This window comes from Esox lucius, chromosome 15 (genome assembly GCF_011004845.1).
Source record: "Esox lucius isolate fEsoLuc1 chromosome 15, fEsoLuc1.pri, whole genome shotgun sequence".
Lineage (NCBI taxonomy): Eukaryota > Metazoa > Chordata > Actinopteri > Esociformes > Esocidae > Esox > Esox lucius.
This window is the reverse complement of record NC_047583.1, coordinates 3,219,737-3,244,122: the sequence shown is the minus strand read 5'-3', so window position 1 is coordinate 3,244,122 and position 24,386 is coordinate 3,219,737. Positions and strand designations below refer to the sequence as shown.

General features: G+C 45.0%; 2 protein-coding genes across 3 annotated transcripts; both read right to left on the bottom strand.

Annotated features, from left to right (window-relative positions):
- Nucleotides 1–1,066: 1,066 nt before the first annotated feature.
- Nucleotides 1,067–17,306, bottom strand: e2f2 (E2F transcription factor 2). 2 transcript variants are annotated; one of them, XM_020053814.3, is made up of 6 exons: nucleotides 17,178–17,306; nucleotides 4,940–5,042; nucleotides 4,538–4,757; nucleotides 3,581–3,857; nucleotides 2,832–3,093; nucleotides 1,067–2,570 (listed from the first exon to the last, which is right to left on the bottom strand). In XM_020053814.3, exons 1-6 carry the CDS (start codon nucleotides 17,253–17,255, stop codon nucleotides 2,278–2,280), a joined length of 1,233 nt encoding a protein of 410 aa, XP_019909373.3. In that variant the 5' UTR covers nucleotides 17,256–17,306; the 3' UTR covers nucleotides 1,067–2,277. The 2 variants fall into 2 exon arrangements, with proteins under 2 accessions (XP_019909373.3, XP_010863438.4); XM_010865136.5 differs by lacking the exon at nucleotides 17,178–17,306 and adding an exon at nucleotides 11,455–12,227.
- A 2,184-nt stretch (nucleotides 17,307–19,490) lies between these two features.
- id3 (inhibitor of DNA binding 3) lies at nucleotides 19,491–22,671 on the bottom strand. The gene is made up of 3 exons (XM_013137617.4): nucleotides 21,170–22,671; nucleotides 20,773–20,854; nucleotides 19,491–20,217 (listed from the first exon to the last, which is right to left on the bottom strand). The coding sequence occupies exons 1-2, from the start codon at nucleotides 21,470–21,472 to the stop codon at nucleotides 20,801–20,803; spliced, it is 357 nt and encodes a 118-aa protein (XP_012993071.1). The 5' UTR covers nucleotides 21,473–22,671; the 3' UTR covers nucleotides 19,491–20,217; nucleotides 20,773–20,800.
- Between the last annotated feature and the right edge of the window lie 1,715 nt (nucleotides 22,672–24,386).

Here is a 24,386-nt window from a genome sequence, read left to right as displayed (position 1 = left end):
TTCGATACTTTATTAATTTGAAACAGACCAGAATATCACAACATATTAAGTGCCGCATGTCACAGTCAGTTGATATTTTCTTTTTTTACAAGGGTCAGTATTAAACATTCCAAATGACAGGGAAGAAAACTTATAAATACAAAATCAATTCTGTACATTTACAAAAAATAAGGCTTGATTTAAAGAAAACTAGACTTTTTTTTAATACATGCTGTCTAAAAATCTGCAGCTTAAAAAAAAACAAAGGTTTCTCAACCTTCCACACAAAACACACACGCAAAAAACACACACACACAAAAATCACACCCACACAAAATCTTCAAGTTTGGTAGGACAGGACAATTGACTTTAACCTCCATTGTGGAAAAAGCAGAAAATGCAAACAGGATTCACAAATAAAATCGTCAGAGATTTCTGAATCTTTTAAACTTTTAGAATGGTCTTCATTAGTAGAAAGTGGAAAAAGTTTTTAAAAACACTTTGCATTAAAAGAACAAAAATGACTGTATTTTCATTGGTCCATATGCAGATAGTCTCTCTGTTCGTTGCCTCATGAATAAAATACAGTCTAAAAGACAGGAGACTCAACTATGAGGCTGCCATTCCATTCTTTCTAGCAGGTTTAAACAGCTACACATGTTGGGACCAAGTCTTTAATAAAAAACACACACAGAAAGATACTACGTCCTCTGTTTTGGCATGGCCAACGCTCATCTAATATCTAGTTTCATTAGATCAGGAAATGAAAAATGCCCTTCAGTTTATCTTAATCACTGACTAAATGAAAAATGCCCTTCAGATTATCTTAATGTCTAAATGAAAACACATTAAAAGTCCAGATGTTGTAGCATTAACCTCCATGGAAATGCTTAGTCACTCGATACAACAAAGTCATTAATTTATTTTAAAAAAATAATTTAAAACATCTCAATAAGGAAGCTTCCGGATGTGGTGTAACCCAGCCCGACGATTCACAACAGTGAACTTGAAGAGCAAACAGCGCGACACCTTTCCAGAAGCCATGAGGACAAAGACAGTGACTGGGTCAATCCCCTGATATAAAAACATGTCTTGGGAATACCCAACAACTACATTACCCACAATCCTACACCTTGTTGAAAGTTCACTGTGCCAGAGACTCAAGGTTAAGCCCTGGGTCGTGTTCAGCATGGGCCATGTTTCAGTACATTTTACAACGGGCACAGTTACCAGGTTGTACTAAACCTGCATGACTTCCGTTTCAAAACGTTTTCGACCTAATGAACACGACCCTAGTTTAGCTTCATGTACAGTGATGTGATTCAACTCAGCAGAACTTCAGAGATACAGCTGAAGTAGTATAATCCTGTCCTCTAGTGGCCAAAGAGAGGTACTATAAACATTGACTGGAAAAGACAGAATTCCTGAGAGTAATTAATATAATACCCCCCACAATGCCCCAGTTGTTTTGTTGTGCTTAAAAGATGTGCATAAAAAATTTGCAGTTTAAATTTGCACCCAGCACAAACACACAAACCATAACACCAAGAGCTTCATAATCTGGACACAAAAAAGCACAAACACATCAGTGCATATCCAGGACTTAGTCTAAACCCCCCTAAAAAAATATAAAATATATGTACAAATTACACAAAGCGGCACGCTGTTTTTCCGACACAAGTCATTCATCTGGAATAGACATGACTAAAGCTAAGGTTGATGGCTTCTTAGTGTATCACTGTAATATTGACCCCCCAAATCCCTCTAGCGAGGAGGCGTCCTTCACAAATACGACCAGGGGTTATATGTGCACAGCCTGAATAGTTACTGTGACCTTGAGGTTTCCCGTGTCAGGCGAAGGTTTTCACAGGCACATAATTACAGACTAGTTCTACTCACTCTACTTACTGACTCTGTCCAGGTTCACAGCTTCCGCACAACGACTCACCCACTGCTGCGAGCAAAAACCCCTGGCCCTTTTGGTGCAGGTGACCCCCCGCTAAATACCAAATCAACTGCTAGCCCCGCCACCTCTAAAATTCCAAATCAACTCTTAGCCCCGCCCCCTTTAAAATCCCAAATCAACGCGTAGCCCCGCCCCTCTAGGCTTCGGACTGAGATTGTTCTGGGATTCAACAGCCGTGTTTGGGAGGGTCGTAACGACTGCTGCCTGATCACCTTGGGTCATGAATAAATAATAACTATTACTATGTCTAGACCAGTTAGTCACACCGTACCCGCATAAAAATGTGTTTTGGGCCCGCTACAAAACAGCCCAAGTCTCAATCTCTGCCCGCCTCAGCTGCGGAGCAGGTCGCCCAGGTCGTAGGTGTCGAAGAAGTCGGACACGCCCTCGCCGTCCTCCATCCCCCAGAGGTAGTCATCGTGGTCGAGCGGTGGCGAGAAGCTCACGAACGGGCCGCTGGGATCGGGGGCGAACCCGGCCCCCGGCAGCTGGTCCTCCGTCATCTGGAGCAGACTGGGGGGCAGGCCCAGGAGACCCTCCACGTCCAGGAGGGTGGTGGCGGAGGGGGCGGAGTTGTCCGGGACCGTGGGTGCAGGCCTGGAGAACTCCACCACAGGAGGCGGGGCTGAAGACGGAGAGGGGGTTAGTGAAAGGGGCGAGGCTTATTATGACACATTACAGAATGTTAACATAGAACAGCACCGCATAGAACAGCACTGCGTAGAAGTGCATTGTCTAGAAAAGCATTGCATAGAAGAGCATTGCGTAAAACAGCATTGTGTAGAACAGCATTGTGTAGAAGAGCTTGTGTAGAAAAACATTGCGTAGAAGAGCATTGTGTAGAAAAGCATTGAGTAGAAAAGCATTGAGTAGAAGAGCAGCTCACCCTCTGTGGGCTCCAGTTTGACAGCGGTACACCGTGGTTCCTGTTTGGCGGCGTTATACTGGGGCTCCAGTTTCACGGTGGTGTACAGCGTATGTGCTTTGGCGGGTGAGGGGGTGGCGGAGTGAGCCCCAGGGCGGCGTGGGTACTCTTTCCCGGGCGTTGCGGCGCTCTTGACAGGGCTGGCGTCCTCCAGGCCCTCCTCGGGACAGAGGTACACCTGAATGGGTCCGTTCTGACTCTTCAGGTAGATCTGCTGGGAGCCCTGGGGCCGAGGACAGTCGCGTTAGCACCGTCTTTAACTTCGCCGTTAGAAAACGACAGTTGTAACAGCCAGGTGTGTTGACACAATATGAAAGCGACTTTGCGCAGATTTTTTGCGAATTACAGTACATACAGTCAGGGACAAACCCCTTGTGTAGAACCTATTTTGTTAGTGAATGACACACTTGAGTGAGTTGGAAATGAAAATGGGATTGGTAATACGAGACATTTCTTTATTATACGAGCCTGGCCACCTACTGAATTACTGGCTTAGTAAGTGTGTGGGGACGATTTTATAGGGAACCCAAAACGTCTAGCACAGAAACCATGTCCTCATATAAACGTCTGTCTTTTACTGTGCTTTGGCTGAGTTAACTGATTGTGCAGCTGTTCAATGGCCAGAAACCAATTTGAAACGGCCAGGTACTCACTGAACCTGAGCCCTGCTGCCAAAACACAACCCGGATTAGCTCTGGGCGACCTCTCACCTTTGAGGACTCTGGCACCTCCAGCTTGGTTTCTGACGGGGCCTTGACGGCGATAACTGTCTGGTCCTGAAGGCCGGCTATAGACCTGAAGTCCTGGTAGGTGACGTAGCCCAGCCGCTGGTTGTCTTGGTGATCGGTCAGCTCCTTCAGGTTGGTGCTGCTGGATGTGATCAGGTCGTCCAGGACCTTCTCGGCCCTGTCCAGCTCTCCAATCTCCCGCCGCAGGGCACGGGACTCCTCCCCCCCGCTGGCCGAGCCCTCAAACACACTGCCAACCCTGGGAGGAAAAAAGACCCGCATTTCAAGTTCAACCGATCGGCCACCGGGTGCCTCTAGACCAGTACTCCTCTAGTTTTTGACCAGGTGCCTCTAGACCAGTACTCCTCTAGTTTTCGACCAGGTGCCTCTAGACCAGTACTCCTCTAGTTTTCGACCAGGTGCCTCTAGACCAGTACTCCTCTAGTTTTCCAGCGGGGGCCGCCACCGGCTTGCAGCCCTGCGTTATGCAGAACACTGCGCTAGATGCACGTCTCGGATTTCAGTTGGAGAAATCCCTGTAACTACTGACCGGCCTCAAACACACTGAAGGTATTCTGAATAAACTGACTCAAGGGCGTTTTTTCCCCAACCCCTGTTAATCAGGTAGGTACGGCTGACTACGCATTTGGGATCAACTGGCTTGTTCAGGGGCAGAATCACAGATTTTGTAACCTTATCGGCTCTGGGTTTCCATCGGTTACTGGTCAGATGTTCTAACCGCTAACCTACCGGTCGCCCCATAACCAAGACTCCAGAATGTACCGTATGGACATACTGTTAACCCAAGGACTTAGGAAATGGAATCCTGTGTGGTTGACCCTGTCCACTATTCCCAATTGTCCCTGTCCACTATTCCCAATTGTCCCTGTCCACTATTCCCAATTGTCCCTGTCCAGTTCTCCCAGGTGTCCTACTTACATCCACTGGATGTTGTTTTTGGACTTTTTGCGGATGAGCTGCACACCCTCCAGAACGTTGGTGATGTCATAGATGCGTCGCTTCTGCACCTCCAGGACCTCGGTGGCCCAGTTGAGGTCCAGCACGCCGTCCGGCGACTCGCTCAGCAGGCCCACAAACTTCTTGGTCAGCAGGCCCAGGGAGGTGTCATAGCGCGTCCGCTCCCCGGGGGACTTGGGCGCTGAGGGTCAAAGGTCATATGAGTGAGAGGGGAGGTGAGAGCGGATCGAAGGAGATGATGTTAACCAGATGTGGGATCTGCATTAAGCTCAGGTTTTGAGGTGTACATTTGGATAGGTGGACAGGCGGTTAGATAGTGCATATGTCATTTTTCTTTGGTAGGTAGGTAATGCAGACACTCACTTTTGGGACTTGAGAGCCTGGCAACGGCCACGCACCCCTTTCCTTTTGGGGTCCTGAAGTCTGGGAGGTAGAGGGGGTCCTCCAGATCCAGCTTTCTCTTGGCCTATTGAGGGGGAAGTGAGGTTAAAAACAGTCGGTCCCAGCCATGTGAAATCCGTGGCTGATAAATCAGTCATTATTAAACCTGTAATTTCCTTTCAAAGGGAAGTGAACGTGGGCACGCTTAGTGAGGAAGTGGAATTAATTAGCGCTGCCTCACGGAAACAATTGGTGGCTGTTAGAAAGTGCCAGGTTGTAAAAGCTCTTCAAGGGCAGAGACAAAAGCCGAGTGGAGACCTGAAGAGTGTCGAACTGCCTGCCAACCCAGTGCTCAGACAACACCAGGAGAACCTGGGCTCACTCCTGACTAACTGCATCCCTCCTCCTCCACGACCCCCTCACACCTCCACAGCTATGACACCCTATTTCCCACCTGTTACTGGAACCACAGACACTCTGTTACGGACGACATACCTTCACACTCCTGGCCGAACTGTCCTATGTAACGAGGCCTACACACTCCTGGCCGAACTGTCCTATGTAACGAGGCCTACACACTCCTGGCCGAACTGTCCTATGTAACGAGCCCTACACACTCCTGGCCGAACTGTCCTATGTAACGAGGGCTACACACTCCTGGCCGAACTGTACTATGTAACGAGGCCTACACACTCCTGGCTGACTATGTAACAAGGCCTACACACTCCTGGCCGAACTGTCCAATATAACGAGGCCTACCACACTTCATCCATGCGGTGGTGGACTATGTATTGTAATTACTAGTTGCTTGGGGCAAATACACCCCCCAAAATGTCTCACACAGATATGCAATGCCAGTTTAGGGGACCCCGATACGTGTCTCACAGAGATATGCCATGCCAGTTTAAGCTCCACTCCAGACAATTTTGTTCCCTTTAAAAACTAAAAACTGAGTTTGGTGGGGGCCTTTTAGTTTGGTGGGGGCCTTTTAGTTTGATGGGGGCCTTTTAGTTTGGTGGGGGCTTTTTAGTTTGGTGGGGGCTTTTTAGTTTGGTGGGGGCCTTTTAGTTTGGTGGGGGCCTTTTAGTTTGGTGGGGGCCTTTTAGTTTGGTCGGGGCCTTTTAGTTTGGTCGGGGCCTTTTAGTTTGGTCGGGGCCTTTTAGTTTGATGGGGGCCTTTTAGTTTGATGGGGGCCTTTTAGTTTGATGGGGGCCTTTTAGTTTGGTGGGGGCCTTTTAGTTTGGTGGGGCCTTTTAGTTTGGTGGGGGCCTTTTAGTTTGGTGGGGCGGTCACGACAACATGGATGCCCTACACTGTGTAGCTTTTCCACAGTTCAGTTAGCATTGCTGCGAGGGAAGTCACCCTGAATGCCGGCCCTGGCGCCACCAGAGCCACCACTGGAGGAACACGGCAAGAAAGGGAAGGAGTGTTACCCTGCAGCTGCACGCACGCACGCCGACACACATGCTCAGATATGCTCACACACTCAAGACACACACACACACACCAGGTCACAGTTGGTGAGGTAACGTGTCAAATCAAACTGTGCTCCGCTTTCAGATTGACAAGAGCCTCTGGAGCCACCTGTCCTGAACACACCGATCCAACCATGCGACGAGGAACGTGAGGCCTGTCACGACCTGAGGCGCCAACGGGCCCAGTCCGGAGTTCAGCTAGGAAGCCGGGCTGTAGGGTTTTGTAGTTTTAACAACAGTAATTATAAGCAACTGTAGTTCAAACTGCTGTAATGTCAATTACAAACTGTCGTTTCAACTACGGTAATGTTTGTTACCACCTGTAGTTTTATAGTTTGAATTAGCTAAATGTTAATTACTAGCTGCAGTTTTAGTTTAAATTACTGCAATACTGATTAGTAACGGTTGTTTTAATTACAGTAATGTTAATTACTAACCGTATCTGCACCGGTTTTCTGTCCTCACCATGTTGTAAACGTAAGTAAACTTCAAACCAGGAGGCCACAGTCTTATCACACGGCCAACACTGGCAGGGGTACCGGGACATTCCCGGGCATTTCTCCTGTCGTGACACTCCTGACCCTGGACAACGCGTCACTAGGTCAGCCTGGGAGGAGAAGGCTTCTCCGAGGAGCCCAGATCGAGGAGCAGGTCCCCCGGGCTCCTCGTCATTATCCTTAAGGTAAAACCGGGTGGTTAATGCATCGAAGATTGTGCCCTTGAGCAAGGCGGTTGAGCATGAATAAGCCGCTTTCAATAAGTTTACTTCTAAAAATGTAACGTGAGCCCCATGTGGATTTGGACTAGAGACACAGAGACACACTGCCTCCCAGTCTTCAGCTTCTGTCCACCTGTCAGTCAGTGACATGAGGAACAGCCCCTCAGAGCAGCTGGCCATGAGAGGGTTGGGGATAGGGTTAAACACACAACTTTCTACTCTACATTACTACCAGCAGGTCCGGCCTGAGTCTTTTTACTGTGTTCACACACAGTGGTTTTCAGAAGTGTTCCTGAGCCCATGTAGTGATTTTACTTCTGTTTTTAATGCAGTGCCACCCGAGGGCCCAAAGATCACGGCCATCCAAAATTGGAATGATAATTTAATACCCAGTCATGTTACTGACCTGTTGCCAATTGACCTAATTAGCTGTGTGATATTCCAGGTTTAGTTTTTTACCATTACACAACATTTCTTCATTTTTCTTTTGTTGCCTTTGTCCCAACTTTTCTGAAACATGTTGCTGGTATCAAATTCAAAGTGGGCATACATTTTTAAAGAAACTATAAAATGTTTCAGTTTCAACATTTGATATGTTGTCTTTGTACTATTTTCAATTCACATCATTGCATTGTTTTTTTTTGTTTTTTTACATTTTACGCAGCTTCACAAAATTATTGGAAATGGGGTTGTATTTTTTTTTTTATGGCGACCTTTCAGTTACTGGGCCCGAACTCTGACAAAGCACCAGGGTGCTTTCACTAATCCTTTTCGAATTGTGACCTATTTTTCGGTGTGAACGAGACCGGCGACGTCAGAACACAGGTACCGTGGGAAAAGACAGCATACTGCACTGGTAGATTGAAATGCAGTCGGCAGATCAAACGAACTACCAACATGAAGGAGTCGCTGTGTAAAGGTAATCATGACTCAATGTTCAGAACATTGTTCTGCTTTATTTTACTACAACTTAGCAGTTGTAAATATATCTAAAATAAAAAGGTTGGGAGCTGGAGGGAGTAACTGTAAAATTGCACTGACCGACTGAGCTCATGTTCAAACCCTTCTCAGGCTACCTCAGGGATACATAGGCTTTGTCATCGACCAGAGATGAGTCTGAATGCCAGCCCGACCGTCAAACACACAAACCTCAGCAGTTTGTTAAAGGTCGCCATGACCCTCTGCTCCTCCTTGAACACCTACGCTCAGTTCAGCTGTGCAGGGTCTCATCTGAGACTTGTGGTTTTGTGTATGCAGGGTGATACTGAATGGCGAGTCAGCGATTTTGCAAATGTTTCGGCGTGTGAAAATCCAAAGGCTACATGTGAGCTAGCATACCACAGAGAAAAGAACTCAGCCAACCACCAAACGCTAACAACACAAAGTCTTGTATTGAGACACAGAACTGAACGAGGTATAACCCAAACACACACAGACACATCCTGCTGTCTTTCCCTACTTGCTAATCCGCTCTTTATCTACGTGACACAGAGAGTTAGCGTTTCAACCCACAGCTATTATTACCTCAGAGTGACTCTGCTACACCCCAGACATTCACGCAAGTTTAGTTCTCCCGTCCCACACCCACGACCCCCCACCCTGACCTTCAACCCCCGCCGTTACATCACATTCGAGCAGACTTTCTCCAGAGGCATTTCACAAAATCCTGGTCACGTGAAGAGCAAAGCCTTTCAACATATTCACGTTCGCTAGTTCCAACGCAACCGCTCGACTGAGAACATGAACGTGTCCAATAAAAAGGGAAGTTGTTGGGTTTTCTTGCCCCAATGAACATGGCACAGTTCAATAAGACAGAACCAGATTTCCCAGGTAGACAATTGTCTCACAAAAAGAGCCATTCATAGTCTACCCCCCCCCCCCAAACAAGGGAAAGATTGAGTGGCAGTGCTGATGATATTGTCATGATGCTGAAGGGAAAAAGGAGAGAAGAGGGGGGGGTCCATTTTAGGGGGGGGTGCTTAGAAATGCTAAACAGACCCATTGTGGGGAGCAGGCCAGAGGTGTGTGGGGCAGGCCAGACTGACAAGGGGGAAGGGAAAAAGGCAGAGCTTGACTGGAGTGTTAACGACAGACTGAGTGGGCAATCTCACAGCCAAGCCCTGGTCTAAATAGAGGCTCATGGGGGTTGCGGGGGGGGGGGGCATCAGGGCAGAAGTGGGGTAGATGTGTGTGATTATGGTGCAGGTGTATGTGTGTGTGTGTGGGGGGGGGCGTTTCCGTGGACAGGCCCACGCCTGCATTCCTGAGAATTGAATGACATGCCCATAACTGTTTTGTTCGTTATTTGGGGGAATACATCTAAAAGACTCGACGGTTACAAATTATGCTTCAGTCCAGAAACCCTTAACTTGTCTCAATCCATGGCACAGAGTTACTCCAGGAGGAGAAAAGGCCAGTGTTGGGCTAATTCTACTCAGCTGCGCAACTCATTTCAGTTGTAAGATCTCGACTCGAGCAGCGATCGGTATTTACTCTAACATCCCGCAGAAGGCACAACGCCCAGCGTGACCTTCAACATATGTGTCAAAGTGAAACTCAAACTGAAACCCAGGTGCGCTCTTTGTCCTTCCCTCCTGTTTTCCAGCCGGGGGGGGGGGGGGGGGGGGTAGAGCAACGCTGAGCAGTCACACAGTCGGACACGTCGTCTCATCCTCACCGGAAGCCCAGTGACAGGGACAAGGCAAATCAGGCATGACTTGCCAATCTCTCAAAGTGGCGAGAATGCCGCTGAAACTTCATGCTCTCCATGTTATCTACTCTCGTCCATTCCCTGTCTGGAAATGTGCTTTCACTACGGGATATGATACAGGTCTGTCCTGAGTGACACTGGGCCCTGGTCTGAGGAACCGGGTTGGGTTTGGGACGTGACCCATTTGCATCTGGGCCTCTGCCAATAATTGGCGAAGAGCCAGTGGGCGTGGTGCATTTTTTCTCCCGCCCGATGACAGTGACTTTGGCATCTTGTGACAGGGCGGCCATGAGGAAACGACTCCTTCACCTCACAACTGGACATGTTCACAAGGAGATGGACAGGGTGCGACTGCCATTTCCTCTTTCACTTCTCCAGACACTAGTGACTGCTGTCAGTCTGCAGTCTCCTTTCCAGACACTACGAGAAACTTCTGGCCGACCACAGCTGACATTCTGTTGTCCATGTTAACTGGGATCTGGGGTGACCAATTAATTCATAGCTGTAGATGCTAACTAGGTGCAAAACGTCAGGAAATCGTTTAATGACAATATTCGTCTGATCCGGAACTGCCCATTAGAAAGGGAAGATGAAAACCTTTCTGTCCGATCCAATAGTGCCTTGATCAGACTTCTCCTAGAATAGGAAGGTGGACATGTCAACAATGAGCAGCACACAATGACATGAGTTTATTAACGTGACTAGTGCAGTTAATGTCACTGAATTGGCGCCAAGCATAGGAGTAGTCCCCCTGTTCTTCCCAGTCATTATTTAACCCATTATCAGTCCAGACACACATTACAAAGCTGGGAGTGTGAGCGTGTGTTAATCAGCTACGTGTCATTATCACATTAGACAGTGGTCCCCCATGTGTCTATAACATACAAATGACGTCACGTTCTGGAAGTGAGCTGGTCTACAGCTGTGACCCGCGACCTTAATGGATGGACGCAAACAGGTTGCGCGGGGGTTACACAGCGGGTGCAGACAGGTGCCATTCAGTGGGGATGTGGCTTTGCGACAGCTGGGGGCCACGGCAATACACCTCGTTTTAACCAAATGCCATTTAGTTAAAACAACCTGTACAGCCAGATTGGGTATTAGGAAACAAGTTCCTTGTCCCGATTTCCTCATTCCTCTTACTGTAAACAGGCATTCCGAGCGAGAAATCCGCAGCGCAGAACAGGGGCTAAATTAACCAAGGGCATTGTTGAATTGAGTGATGATATCCCATAGCTCAGACCCCCCTCCCCCTCTACACACACAACACAACCTACACCCAGTTCGCTGTGTCTTCTCCAGCTGGGATGCGGGACAAATGTCACGGACACAGGCTTGCTTCTCAAGCCGCGCGAAAACATGACAATCCACTCATTGACACGAAATTGCAATGGGTCTCAGTGACGTTGCTTGAACGCTAGCTAATGTCAAGCCCTGCACCACTCCAATAAATGTATGCACATCAGTTGGAATTAATGAATAGTTTGGCAATACTATTAGGGGTTATTACACGGTTAATAACAGTTAACTATCAGGTTATAGCTGTATTATATTGGTGAGCATTGCATCACCCTTTGTGTTTACAAAGTCTTACCGGGAGACGGCCGGATGATGACCTGATGGGTTTAGCTTCGGGTCCGTGGGGGGTAGCATATAGACAGTTTGCCCTGCTTTGTTCCGCGGCTGTAGTGTTGCAGATTTGGGTGAAGTACCCAGTCGGTACCGAGTTCAACGGCGGACTGGATAGTCCGGTGCTAAAGAACTCTGTCTTTACTCCGGAGAAAACTTTCTTCTGCGAACACGACATTCCCACAGAACCTCGACCAGATGCCGGGGAAATGCCTTTGGGTATCCGCATCATTTTACTGAATTAAAAATAACGTATGTTCAAATAAAAAAGTTTTGCTAGCTACAGTAGTAGCTAACAAATCTGTATTCACGACCGTGAATAAGAGAAGTTGTTTTCTCTCCGTTACGAATTCAAAACGTTCTCAAATCGTTGCTTGCAAACAGTACAAATTATTCCTTTAAATTGTTATTAAATTAATTGATGTGCAAAATACATACATCCTTTTCTTAAATATAATATATTACTTGCTTTTATATTTCTAGGTAACGAGTACTTGCTTTGCAACGAATATTCCTTTGTCCGGTAGAGGGTAAAGACCAAACGTAAACGTTGCCTATTTGGTAAATAAATAAACAAACAAGTAGTCCTGATATTTGAAAGTCTAGTATCAGCAAACTCTGAAGTTGTAGTCTTTAAAAGAAAATCTGTGGAAAAGCCAAGAGCTTTAGTAGGATTTTTCAGGTTTTCCGGAGGAGATACTTGCTATTGTCAGGTTCCCTGTCCGGAAAAAAAACATTTGCTTTTGATACAAGGGACTTGAAACTCTGAAGAACTGCTATTTTAGCGCCAAATTGCGTCCCGCGAAATTTGGATCTCCCGCGGTTAGAACTCGCCTTTGATTGGTCCAAACCGCTTTGCGATTGTTACATTCAGCATATATTATGCAAATTATGAATAAAACAGTTGGCGCGGGGCGTACCCACTCTTAAAGGAACAGTATGTCCCATTGTGGTCATAATGAGGACAATGTTACCAATTTCTGCTTGTACATTTGAACAATAACATGCATTTACATTCTTTACTAATAAGCAGCACGATGTTACAAGCACAAAACACATTTATAAATGGCTTTATTTACTCTATAGAGCAAACTGATATATGCTTTGTCAGGCCCTGTGTTATAAGAGAGCTTCACTCTCAAAATATATATAACACTCCATTCAGCATTGAGCCTTTTATATAGCCAACATGGCTTTACCTCAATCAAAGTGAAGCTATATTACAAACAAGCAATCTGAGGTCAAATAAGTATCTTTGAATGGCATCTGCTGTTCACCAGATTACAAAGAGAGGAGGAATCCTGAGGATAGATGCCCAACCCCCTCAACACACGAACCCCCTCAAGCCTCCACAAATGACACATTCCCATGTTCATCAAGGGGAAATGCAATGTTTTAGTCAACCCTCGCCTTGACAGATTCACAGTGGTGAGTGTACTGATCCCCCCACTCGTCCCCAACCGGAAGTGAACAAACAAGACGGGTGTTTTAAGAGCCAACGCCAAGCCTCACTAGACCAACATTGTCCTAGAGCCAAGCCATACTGGACCAACATTGTCCTAGAGCCAAGCCATACTGGACCAACATTGTCCTAGAGCCAAGCCATACTGGACTAGCATTGTCCTAGACCTGCTTGTGCCGTCATGACAACAGCCATGTGAGTTAGCATTACAACGCAAAAAGGTCCAGGACCAGGCCAGGTGTCTCAGCTACATTCGATGCAGTCACCTTCCAATAATACTGTGAGCCAAACTGGGCCAAACTCAGCCAAAGTCAAACTCAGCCAAAAGTCAAATTTAGCTAAACTCAGCCAAACTCAGTCAAATTCAGCCAAACTCAGTCAAATTCAGCCAAACTCAGCAAAACTCAGCCAAACGTGGCCAAACAGTTGATAACGTCTTCTGTGATGCGACAATGTCTTCGTGTAATTTGCTAATCATGTGTGTTTTATAGCACACAGTGAGAGTAGAGACCATCGGCTCTATGGTAAAGTGGAGAGAGAGAGAAAAACAACAGCCAAATGATTCAAGAGAGGAATCCACCTCATTGTAAACAGCTGCATGCATTTGGCTAGGGAGGAGTCAATGTGTTACCCAGGGAGAGATGCAGCTCTGTGTGAGTACGTCTGTTTGTGTGTGTGTGAGAGAGTATGTGTGTGTCTGTTTGTGTGTGAGAGAGTATGTGTGTGTCTGTTTGTGTGTGTGTGAGAGAGAATGTGTATGTCTGTTTGTGTGTGAGAGAGTATGTGTGTGTCTGTTTGTGTGTGTGAGAGAGTATGTGTGTGTCTGTTTGTGTGTGTGTGAGAGAGTATATGTGTCTGTTTGTGTGTGTGTAAGCGAGTATGTGTGTGTCTGTTTGTGTGTGTGAGGGAGAGTATGTGTGTGTCTGTTTGTGTGTGTGAGAGAGTATGTGTGTGTCTGTTTGTGTGTGTGTGTGAGAATGTGTGTGTCTGTTTGTGTGTGTGTGAGAGAGTATGTGTGAGTCTGTTTGTGTGTGTGTGTGAGAGAGTATGTTTGTGTCTGTTTTTGTGTGTGAGAGAGTATTTGTGTGTGTGAGAAAGTATGTGTGTGTCTGTTTGTGTGTGTGAGAGAGTATGATTGTGTCTGTGTGTGTGAGAGAGAGTATATGTGTGTTTGTTTGTGTGTGTGTGTGTGTGTGTGTGTGAGAGTATGTGTGTGTCTGTTTGTGTGTTTGTCATCTGCTCTTGCATTTGCACCTGTTTGCTTGTTGGCTCATTGCAATTGTGTTAAAGATCTCACAATTGTGACCCAAATAGCATACAGAGATACATTTGTGCTTTAAGCTCAAAGTACCTGTTGATCTGATTCATAACGTCATTGTTTAGAAAGCCAACAAAATCAACAGTCTAAAATTGACAGTGTTTACGTAAAAAGTACTAATAGCACTTTTAGCTAAACAATTTCTGTGCTAAACGTCGAATCATGCCTGGTTGATCTACTTTTACATCTAGTCTAATTAATACACGTCACACAGTGTTGTAGACCAGAGACAGCTACCCAGCAGGTATTGACAGGCTATGCAAATATCCTCTTTTGTTTAGGTGAGGCATTGTAGGTATGCCGCAATAGCCAAAAGAACTGCACACGCTTTCACTTGTCAACATATTCACATTTTGCATGTTAATGACCGGTGGGTTGGCTAAGGCATAAAAAGGTTATGTTAAGGATGCAATGAACTTGGCAGAGCATGAGCAGTTTCGCAATGATTACTGGTAACATATTGACAAATACAGGAGTGCACAGTGCCAAGGCACTGGTACAAATACAGTGGGGCAAAAAAGTATTTAGTCAGCCACCAATTGTGCAAGTTCTCCCACTTAAAAAGACGAAAGAGGCCTATAATTTTCAACATAGGCACACTTCAACTATGAGAGACAAAATGAGGAAAGAAAATCCAGAAAATCACATAGTAGGATTTTTAATGAATTTAGTGGTAAATTATGGTGGAAAATAAGTATTTGGTCAATAACAAAAGTTAAACTCAATACTTTGTTATATACCCTTTGTTGGCAGTGACAGAGGTCAAACATTTTCTGTAAGTCTTCACAAGGTTTTCACACACTGTTGCTGGTATTTTGGCCCATTCCTCCATGCAGATCTCCTCTGGAGCAATTATGTTTTGGGGCTGTTGCTGGGCAACACAGACTTTCAACTCCCTCCAAAGATTTTCTATGGGGTTGAGATCTGGTGACTGGCTAGGCCACGCCAGGACCTTGAAATGCTTCTTACGTAGCCACTCCTTTGTTGCCCGGGCGGTGTGTTTGGGATCATTGTCATGCTGAAAGATCCAGCCACGTTTCATCTTCAATGCCCTTGCTGATGGAAGGAGGTTTTCACTCAAAATTTCAAGATACATGGCACCATTCATTCTTTCCTTTACACGGATCAGTCGTCCTGGTCCCTTTGCAGAAAAACACCCCCAAAGCATGATGTTTCCACCCCCATGCTTCACAGTAGGTATGGTGTTCTTTGGATGCAACTCAGCATTCTTTCTCCTCCAAACACGACAAATTGAGTTTTTACAAAAAGTTCTATTTTGGTTTCATCTGACCATATGACATTCTCCCAATCCTCTTCTGAACCATTCAAATGCTCTCTAGCAAACCGCAGACGGGCCTGGACATGTACTGGCTTAAGCAGGGGGACACGTCTGGCACTGCAGGATGTCCTGGATGGGTGGGAGCAGGGGCCCGTTGGTGTCCTGGATGGGTGGGAGCAGGGGCCCGTTGGTGTCCTGGATGGGTGGAAGCAGGGCCCCAGTGGTGTCCTGGATAGGTGGGAGCAGGGGCCCGTTGGTGTCCTGGATGGGTGGGAGCAGGGGCCCATTGGTGTCCTGGATAGGTGGGAGTAGGGGTGAGGGACCTGGTGGTGTCCTGGATGGGTGGGAGCAGGTGTAATAGATTCCCTGTGGTTGTCACAGTGTTGTGTGTTGGGCTCCTTTACATTGGAGTGGTCCGGGTGCTTGTCTGGACAGATGTTGCATGCTTGCAACGCCACCTGCTGGACAAACATGGCATCCAGCACAGCGATAAGCCCACCCTATACCCATTACTATGGTGAAACCAAAATCAAGACAATTAAAGCAAAAAAAAGGTTTAAGGAAGTTAAAGCTAAAGCAACACGATAGAGAGAGAGAGAGAGAGAAGATGAAAATGTGCTATTGGTGAGATTGTAGACGTGCAAATTATTGACAGGCCGGTGGAGTTCAGGGGCAAGACAGAAATCCTGGAAATTACTTTGTTACCAATGGCAATCATGACATGGCTATGACATGCAGAGTTTCCCATACATCAGCTCTCTGAACGCTTCTGTTCAATCTCTATAATATGCTACCTCTGGGCCAAATTCTACAGAACAACAACATTAACTACCACAGCTATGCAGATGATACTCAAATATATATGACTCTCGAACCATATGACAACAGCTCAATTGACTCACTGTGTCTCGTTATAGAGCACATAAAAAGTAGTCCTTTTAATCTATAAATCACTGAATGATTTAGACCCCCGAATACATTTCTTATATGTTTGAAGATCATAAACGGAGCAGGACTCTTAGATCCATTAACTCAGGTCAGCTAGTAGAGCCCAGACTACAAACTAAAGATGGCGAAATCAGGTCAGCTAGTAGAGCCTAGAGTCCAAACTAAACATGGCGAAGCTGCATTTAGCAGTTATGCTGCCCACAATTGGAATAAACTACCAGAAGATCTTAGATGTGGCCCAAACATATAAAATTTTAAATCCAGGTTAAAAACACTTCTCTTTTCACGTGCCTATTACTGAGCCTAAAACTTTACCACACTGTTCAGCCTTACAGCTTTTATAGCTTCCTCATGAGTATACTACAGAATCTACCAGTTATGTATTTCTTTTGTTTTTATTATATTTCTATTTTCTTATTCGATGTTTTATTGTTGTTTATTGTTTTTCTAGTTTTTATTCTATTCTATTTTTATATTTTTCTCTTTCTTTGTTTTTACTCTATTTCTATTTTTCGATGTTTTACCAATCGTTTATTTTATTTTTTTCTGTAATGCAAGTTCTGGTCCTATCAGTGGAATAATCGCTGTGCAAATGTAACAATCTGCTGATGACGGATAATGCAAGTTCTTGTGCTGCTGTTCAGACATCGATGCAGGGTATTATCTCTCAAAAGGACTGACCAGTTTATCCAAGCGCAGGAGCGTGAGCATTGAGAAACCAGGGTGGTGCAGTAAACAGTTCTGGGAACTGTAATGCATCGAGGACGAATATAAAATCCATGTACAGACAGGTATAAATATCCCTCTGGAGACAGCCGGGTAAAACATTGATGCAGAGATTATCTCACGAACCTGGCTGTTTTTCATTCTATTGAATTTTTATATTTTTATTTTCGTTGTAAAGCACATTGAATTGCTTATGTGTATAAATCGTGCTATATAAATAAAGCTTGTTTGCTTGATTTCCTACCACACGCTCACCATTCCTCCCTCCCATTGCAAGAATATGAAGATGTTGCCACCCACTGGTGTGTTCAGGTACTACAGTCCAAATCAGCCCTTCTCGAGAGTAGTATACCTCAGCGCGAAGGGATCGATAAATTAACTTTGGGAAACACAGGTGACTTGAAGGATGCCAATAATGTGGCTCTCTATGATTTCATACTGCTGTTTTGGAATACTTTTATCTCTGTAACATTTTTAAAAAATTGTAGGAGTCACTGCTCAACAAGATCTCTCTCGAATGTCCGGCAGGGTCTAAAACCATTGTTCCTCGGCTTTCCAACAACACCTTCCTTGACAATGTTGTGGATGGCTTCATTCTTGACATTTCAAGCTAGACTGTTAACTGACTTCCCTGTGCATTCATAATCTCCATTACACTTGCAGCATACCATTTTATGTTTTACCACTAGGTGTCACCGCTTATTCACAAATGAAGAGAAATTGGTTGGAGAGGCCCAGTTCATTCAGATCGATCCCCCAGCAGATAAGAACGTCTGAGTAATTGTGACATACCCGTCCCGGTTATTATTAGAGCAGTAACCAGCCAAATGGGTATTGTTATCATTACTTATTAAAAAAAGAATATTATAAAATTGCTGTTTCAAACTGCATGCATTGTGTACTAAAGTGTGCAAATGTCCTTTGAAATGACCCTATCAGACATGTTTGGGACATAGTGTATGCAGTATGACTCTTGTCCTGAGTTCCCTTGATCTCATTTGATTAGACCTTTGAGATATTATCACAATCAGATCACTATACACATTTTAATCATTTACACCTGTCTAAAAGGTACATTTGGAATGTGGGCGAGATCAGGATATATCAAACATTTTAGCACCAGGCATAAATGGGGCTCTTGATAGCTAGCCTGACTACCTAGAAATGAGAGGATGTCTAGATCACAAAGCTTACAAAAAACATGGATATATGGGGCTCTAAAGTGACAGATTCTGCAACCGAAAGGTTATTCCCTGCTAATGCAGAATAATGGCCTTGATATTTATGTTATAATTTATTATCAGATTTTCTCTCACAAAAGCTACATGTGTAGGTTAGCCCTGTGTCGCTCAGATGGTATAACATGGCACTCACGACACCAGGGCGGTTCAACTCCCACCACGGGTCAGTATGAAAAGGTGCATACTCGTATCGTACGTTGCTCTGGAAAATGTAGTCTGCCAAATTATCTTAAAGAAACAAATATTGTTTGTGTCAAAGCCATCAGCTGCGGTAGGATAGGTGAGATGGTCATGGCTAAGCTACCGACTCAAGTGTGTCCAAAATAACATTTCATTACGTAATAGTTTGGGTGGATTAGGCCTAATGAAGTGTTATAACTGCCCAATATACATTACAATGCCTAAGGGCTGTTCTTAAGCACTACAAAATGCAGAGTGCCAGGTTATAGCCATAAGGCATAGTGTCTACACCTCAGATCTGTCGGATGCCTTAGCTATTTTAAACCAGTTACTAACATAGATACCAGTAAACAAGCAATTATCCAGTGTTTTATCTGATCCCACTGCCGCTTTCGGCCGAACAGTGTCTAGAAGCCAAACTAGCCAGTTTATAACATGCCATAAACATTTTATTACTTGTAACTAGGTGTTTTCTCCCCCTGAAGAGCATCATCATTACCACCTAGAAAGGCGTCTGCTCGTACTAGAGCCTTGTGTTCATGGAAAAACTGAGAAAGACACAGGAAACACTCGTCATTGAATTTCCAACCACGAGACCTCACGCTTCTACTGAAAACATCCTGTCATCTCAAAGTATTTTATTCAATCATATGTGATACTCAAGCTGATCACTCACTATACTTCACCGAAAAAGCATCAGAGATTCAAGGCAAAGAAAATGGCACCAATTCCCAATAAAGTGCCTTATAAGAGTCAAAGGTAGTGTACTGTACAGGGAATAGGATGCTGTTTGTAAAGCGATCATTAAGTTGTTATTAACCCACGGGAAAGACCTACTACTCAGAACTTTCAGAAAATCTTGCCATTTTATTACATAATTACATACATACAAAGCACACATTTTGTAAAAAGTTTATAAAACTCAGCAAATATTTGACATTGTCCGTAGAAATACAAAATCCCTACAAACATTTACAATCAACTCTAGTATAGAGTTCTGTTTCTAACCAACCTCACACTCTGCTCTAACACATCTCGCCCAAAGCTTTTAATCAGACCAAAATAGATATGTACACAATTCAACTTAGGTGGGGAGGTTTTTTTCTTTAAGATATCAGATTCTAGAATAGGTGCAATAAAGGACAAATCATGTGGGGGGGGAGGAGAAGAAAGGAGAGCATGGAAAGAAGAATGGGGGGTGTAACAAAATATTAGGAAGGCTTATCCAAAAGGTTTGGAATGTAACAAGAAAAACATCCACAATGTTCAATGTCTCTCATATGGATACACAAACCCAACTAAGAGAAACAAACGAGAGAAGACCAGAGAAAGGGTGTCCATTCAAATCTTTTTCTGCTTTGGTGTGTTTTATATGTCATGTCTGGAGACGGAGACTGGAAAGGACTGAGTAGAAAACAAGTGGTCGAACCATCCGTCCGTCCATCCATGGAGAACTGAAGGGGAAAAAAAAAAGAGTCCTCTTTTCCTCCACTCCAAACAACTCTCCCGCCCCTTCTTTCTGCCCCTCTTGTCCTCTTGCCCACAGTGAAGTGGAGACATGTGTTTCTCTGCACCTGCACACACATAGAAAGAAAGAAAAAGTTAAGTCAGTGCTCTCTCTCTCTCTCTCTCTCTCTCCCCCTTTCTGCCTCTCTCACGCTCTCTCCCTCTCTCCTCCCCCACTCCACCCTGGAGAGGGGGCAGACAGACTGGCGCCTAGCGTGGAACTTTCACTAACCCCGGGCTGATAGCAATGAATCCGCTACACATTCACTGGCTTGGCTAATTGGCAGCCACGGGGATGGGGGGGGGGGGGGGGGGGGGGGGGGGGGTATGAGGATGAGGAGTTAGGGGGACTGCACTCTTCCCCTGCATATCAATGCCCCCCTTCAGTACCAAGAACACTGCCCTGATATAGCTATTTATTGACAATAAAGAAATCTTGGAAAGTTCATACATATGTTTTTTCAGGTATGGCGTTAGCTCATACACTTGCTTCTAAGCAGTCTTAAGCAACAAAAAAAACTAAACAGAGCATTGCTTTTGCCAGCCAGATCACAGCCAACTGGATATACCAGATACATGTAACGCTACAGTAAAAACATATAGGGACATTTATAGATACATACCAATTACTGGTAGTCATATTCCTTCTCCTTAGTGGCACAATCTTCCGTCTTCCTGGGAGAAATTACGAGCAAGGTCTGCAGTCTTAAGAGAAAAAAAGGACATAAATATTAGTCACACGAAACACCAACTTCGGACTAAGAATAGCAGCACCTGAAAATAAAGGCACGGGGTGTATCCGCTGTGGTTACACGGCACACTGACACATACACATTTTCATGTTTGTCCTGTTACCGTGTAAAATCTCGTATTATGCATTTACAGCGTCGCAAGCCAACTCAGAAATAACATGTATTCATTCACACATGCTCGTCTATTTCTCCAGTCCATTGCATACAACGGCGAGGAAAGATACACGCAGAACCTACGGCATAGCGGGAGCGGGATGACCACCGTTACCTTTAGTGACAGCACCAAGTCAGGCGCGGTCGTCGCCGAAGACTCATCTTCCAGCGCAATTTGCAGGTCGAAGATGTAGTCGATAACGTGCTGCAGAATTTCCACTTGGCTGACGGACTTGTTCTGTGGGATGCTCGGTACCAACTCCTTTAGTTTGGAGTAGCAGTCATTCATATCACACAGCGCACCCGCCGGTTCCTCCATAGACGACTTATTCCGGGTGATGGAGAGACTCTGCTCCGAAATGCAGCACACAGCTTCGTAGCAGCTCCTGACGGATCTCATGGGACTGATGGCTTTCATGTTTAAAAAGTGGCCTGCAGTTATTGTATTCAATTGGAAATTCGCCGAGACGTGTTGTCTTTCAATTCGGTAACAGGTCGACTAATCACACTGAGGCAATAACGAGATTAAATACTTAGCCTTCTGCGTGAAGTTGCTTTATACACGTTTGTCAGCCAGTCACCGCCCCTTTCTTACAAATAAATAAACCCTCGTTCTCTGATTAGCCAGTGCAGAGACTTCGGAGTTCATCATTGGCTGTTCAAACGTGACAGAGTGAATGAGGAAGTCAAACTATGACACGGAGGGATTGACCAGCAATTAGACTGCTATTTTCAGGTATTAGGCAACAACAACAGAGCATATTGCATTGAGCATTGAATAGTGATTAGAACACGTCGGCTATGGTTAATAGATTCAACTAGTGTCCTAATCACTTACATAGATTGTGCCCAGACATCTAGGGTTGCACTCCGGGTCCCTTATCAAGTTGAAGCCACATGTTACCATTACGACTTTTTTTCCTCTCGTGACTTCGCAGGCTTTGCGTCGGGAATCATTTTTGTGCCTCCCTTGGCATCTGGTGTCACATGGTTTTAAGAGTGGTCAAGAGACAGACAAAGCATATAAGATACACTTAATAATCCTGTCCTAATATTTATTAAAGGAGGAGATGGTTTTCTACATTTTCTTCATCAAGTAGTGGGTAAGGATAGAAATATGATGCCTAGTAAATTACATTACCATCATACTTGTGTTCTTTAAAGTTCAAATGCCATTGTGAGTAACAGTTTTTAATTCGTTATCATTAGCTTATAATTGTATTATCATTGTAATAAAATAAACTTGCTATTGCATGGACTCTGCCTATATCCCAAAGCCGCTCTCAAACGTTACTCCTTGACATTTGTCATCTCAATAAAATAAAGATTAAAATCCAGATACTACCCCTGAGTTCGGAATGAATCCTATTTCAAATTACTTTCTAGATTGCCCTCTTGCTTTTTAACCCCTGCGTTTTTAGTTTACATGAAAGCGGGACCCCTCTGTTCCAATTTGGTCTTATTTTCCCCTTTTCTCACAATCCTGTTTTGTGGAGGAATGCACCCTCGCGCCAGCTGTGTTCTATTCCACCCCAGCTGTGTTGATCTAACGCGCCAGTCCCAGACAGCCTGGCGCCAGTCTCCCGACGTCATCCATTCACCCGCTCCAACGCGCCCCTCTGGCAAACGGCCCGCCCTGACCAGAATCTCCTCGCGGTGCTCGCTCACTGGATCCGTCAGTCAAAGCCCAGGACCTGCCCCCTTTCTCACTGTTACCGCTGCCCACTGAGGTTTGTCCCGACCTCCGATGCATGAGAATGAGAATATGCTGACTCCCTAAATGCAAGCGGTTTGGTTCCTCTTCGTTGTCAGCGCAAACATATCTTTAAAAAGTCAACATTAGGAAGATAACGCTTAGGGCACTGGGGTTGATGCACGCATAATCTGATAAAAGAGGCAGTCGATTTGTCATCAGTTGGCAAAACCCAGGAATAGTAGGCCAAAAACTTTACTTACAAGTCACACAGAAAAGGAAATATTTAAGAATGAGTATTAATTATTTTGATATAATGTAGAAATAATATGCTAGACTATTTGTTTTTTGCTGGAAATGCCTAATATATTTAAAGCACTAACCCAAAAGGGGTTATGGTATTTGACCAATATATCAACTGTAAAGAATGGACACAACGCAGTGAGCTTGGATACAGCCCACTCCCGTGGTATTTTGAACATACATAATCCCCAGAGGTGCCTTATTGTCATTACAACTCAGCTACCAACAAAATTAGAACAGTGTGATGTATTTTGTCTTTTAGCCAATCAGCATTCACGGTTCGTAAATATGCGCTAGTGGACATGGTCCAACCGCCTGCCCCTTTCCAGCGGTGGCGCAGATGTTCATGTCAGCGTGTAGGCTACTAACCAATGCTTTCCTTCCTTGGAAACCCCCCCTCGCCTTCCCCCACGCTCGTTGACCCTTAATGACTACAAGTCATGCAACGACCTCACTCAAGAGCGAACCACTCATGCTACACCGTGTGACCAGAATTCAGTCCATTGCTATTTTAAAAATAAACGTTGTCCAAACAAGACTTAGACCTCAAATATGTTTCTTAAATATGTCAAGGGGTGTGGGTAGACCAATATTGACTATAATCACTGGACTACTGGGAAAATAATTATTTCTGCACACAAGATCTTTAAAAAATATGGGGAGAAATAAATGGGCCTATAATAAATAATAAGATTAAGTGCCATAGTACTGATGTTATACACATTCGAAAACATGCTGGAAAATTATCAACAATTTTCCACTTTGACGGACTACACTTTTGCAATTTCGGATGTTCTGCGCATGCCGAAGCTTGCAAGTTTATTCACATGGCACTCGGGATTTTTTTTATTATTGCATATTTGCAGATTCCAGAGCTCTGAATCCGTGTGACACTGGTGCGGCTGGGCAGGGATCAGGTGCCCTCGCGCCGCGCTGTCGGAAAGGCCACGACACAATCGAGGCTCTCTTTCAATGGATGGGAGAATTTCGAGACTGGCGTCAGTGAGTCTGCCTCGCTCCGCATCCCCGCCCTCTCCCTCTCCCCCGGTTCTCCGTGCAGCTGGACGCAGACAATCAAGCTATCAACAATCGCCATGCATAATTAGCATCGCCCTCCCCGCCCCCTCTCCACCTCATAACCCCTGTCGACTCGCCTCCACCCAAAGAAAACCTTTCAAGGCGTTCTTTCTTAATCCGCATTCAACAAAGACTCTCTATTTCTTCTTCTGGTAACAACGGAGAAGAGACTGGCTGGAAGTCCAGGGTCCTCTCGTGGAAGAGAGCTAGCCGCACGTCTCACACACAAAGCAGTTACAAAGGCAGGCAATTGAAGACA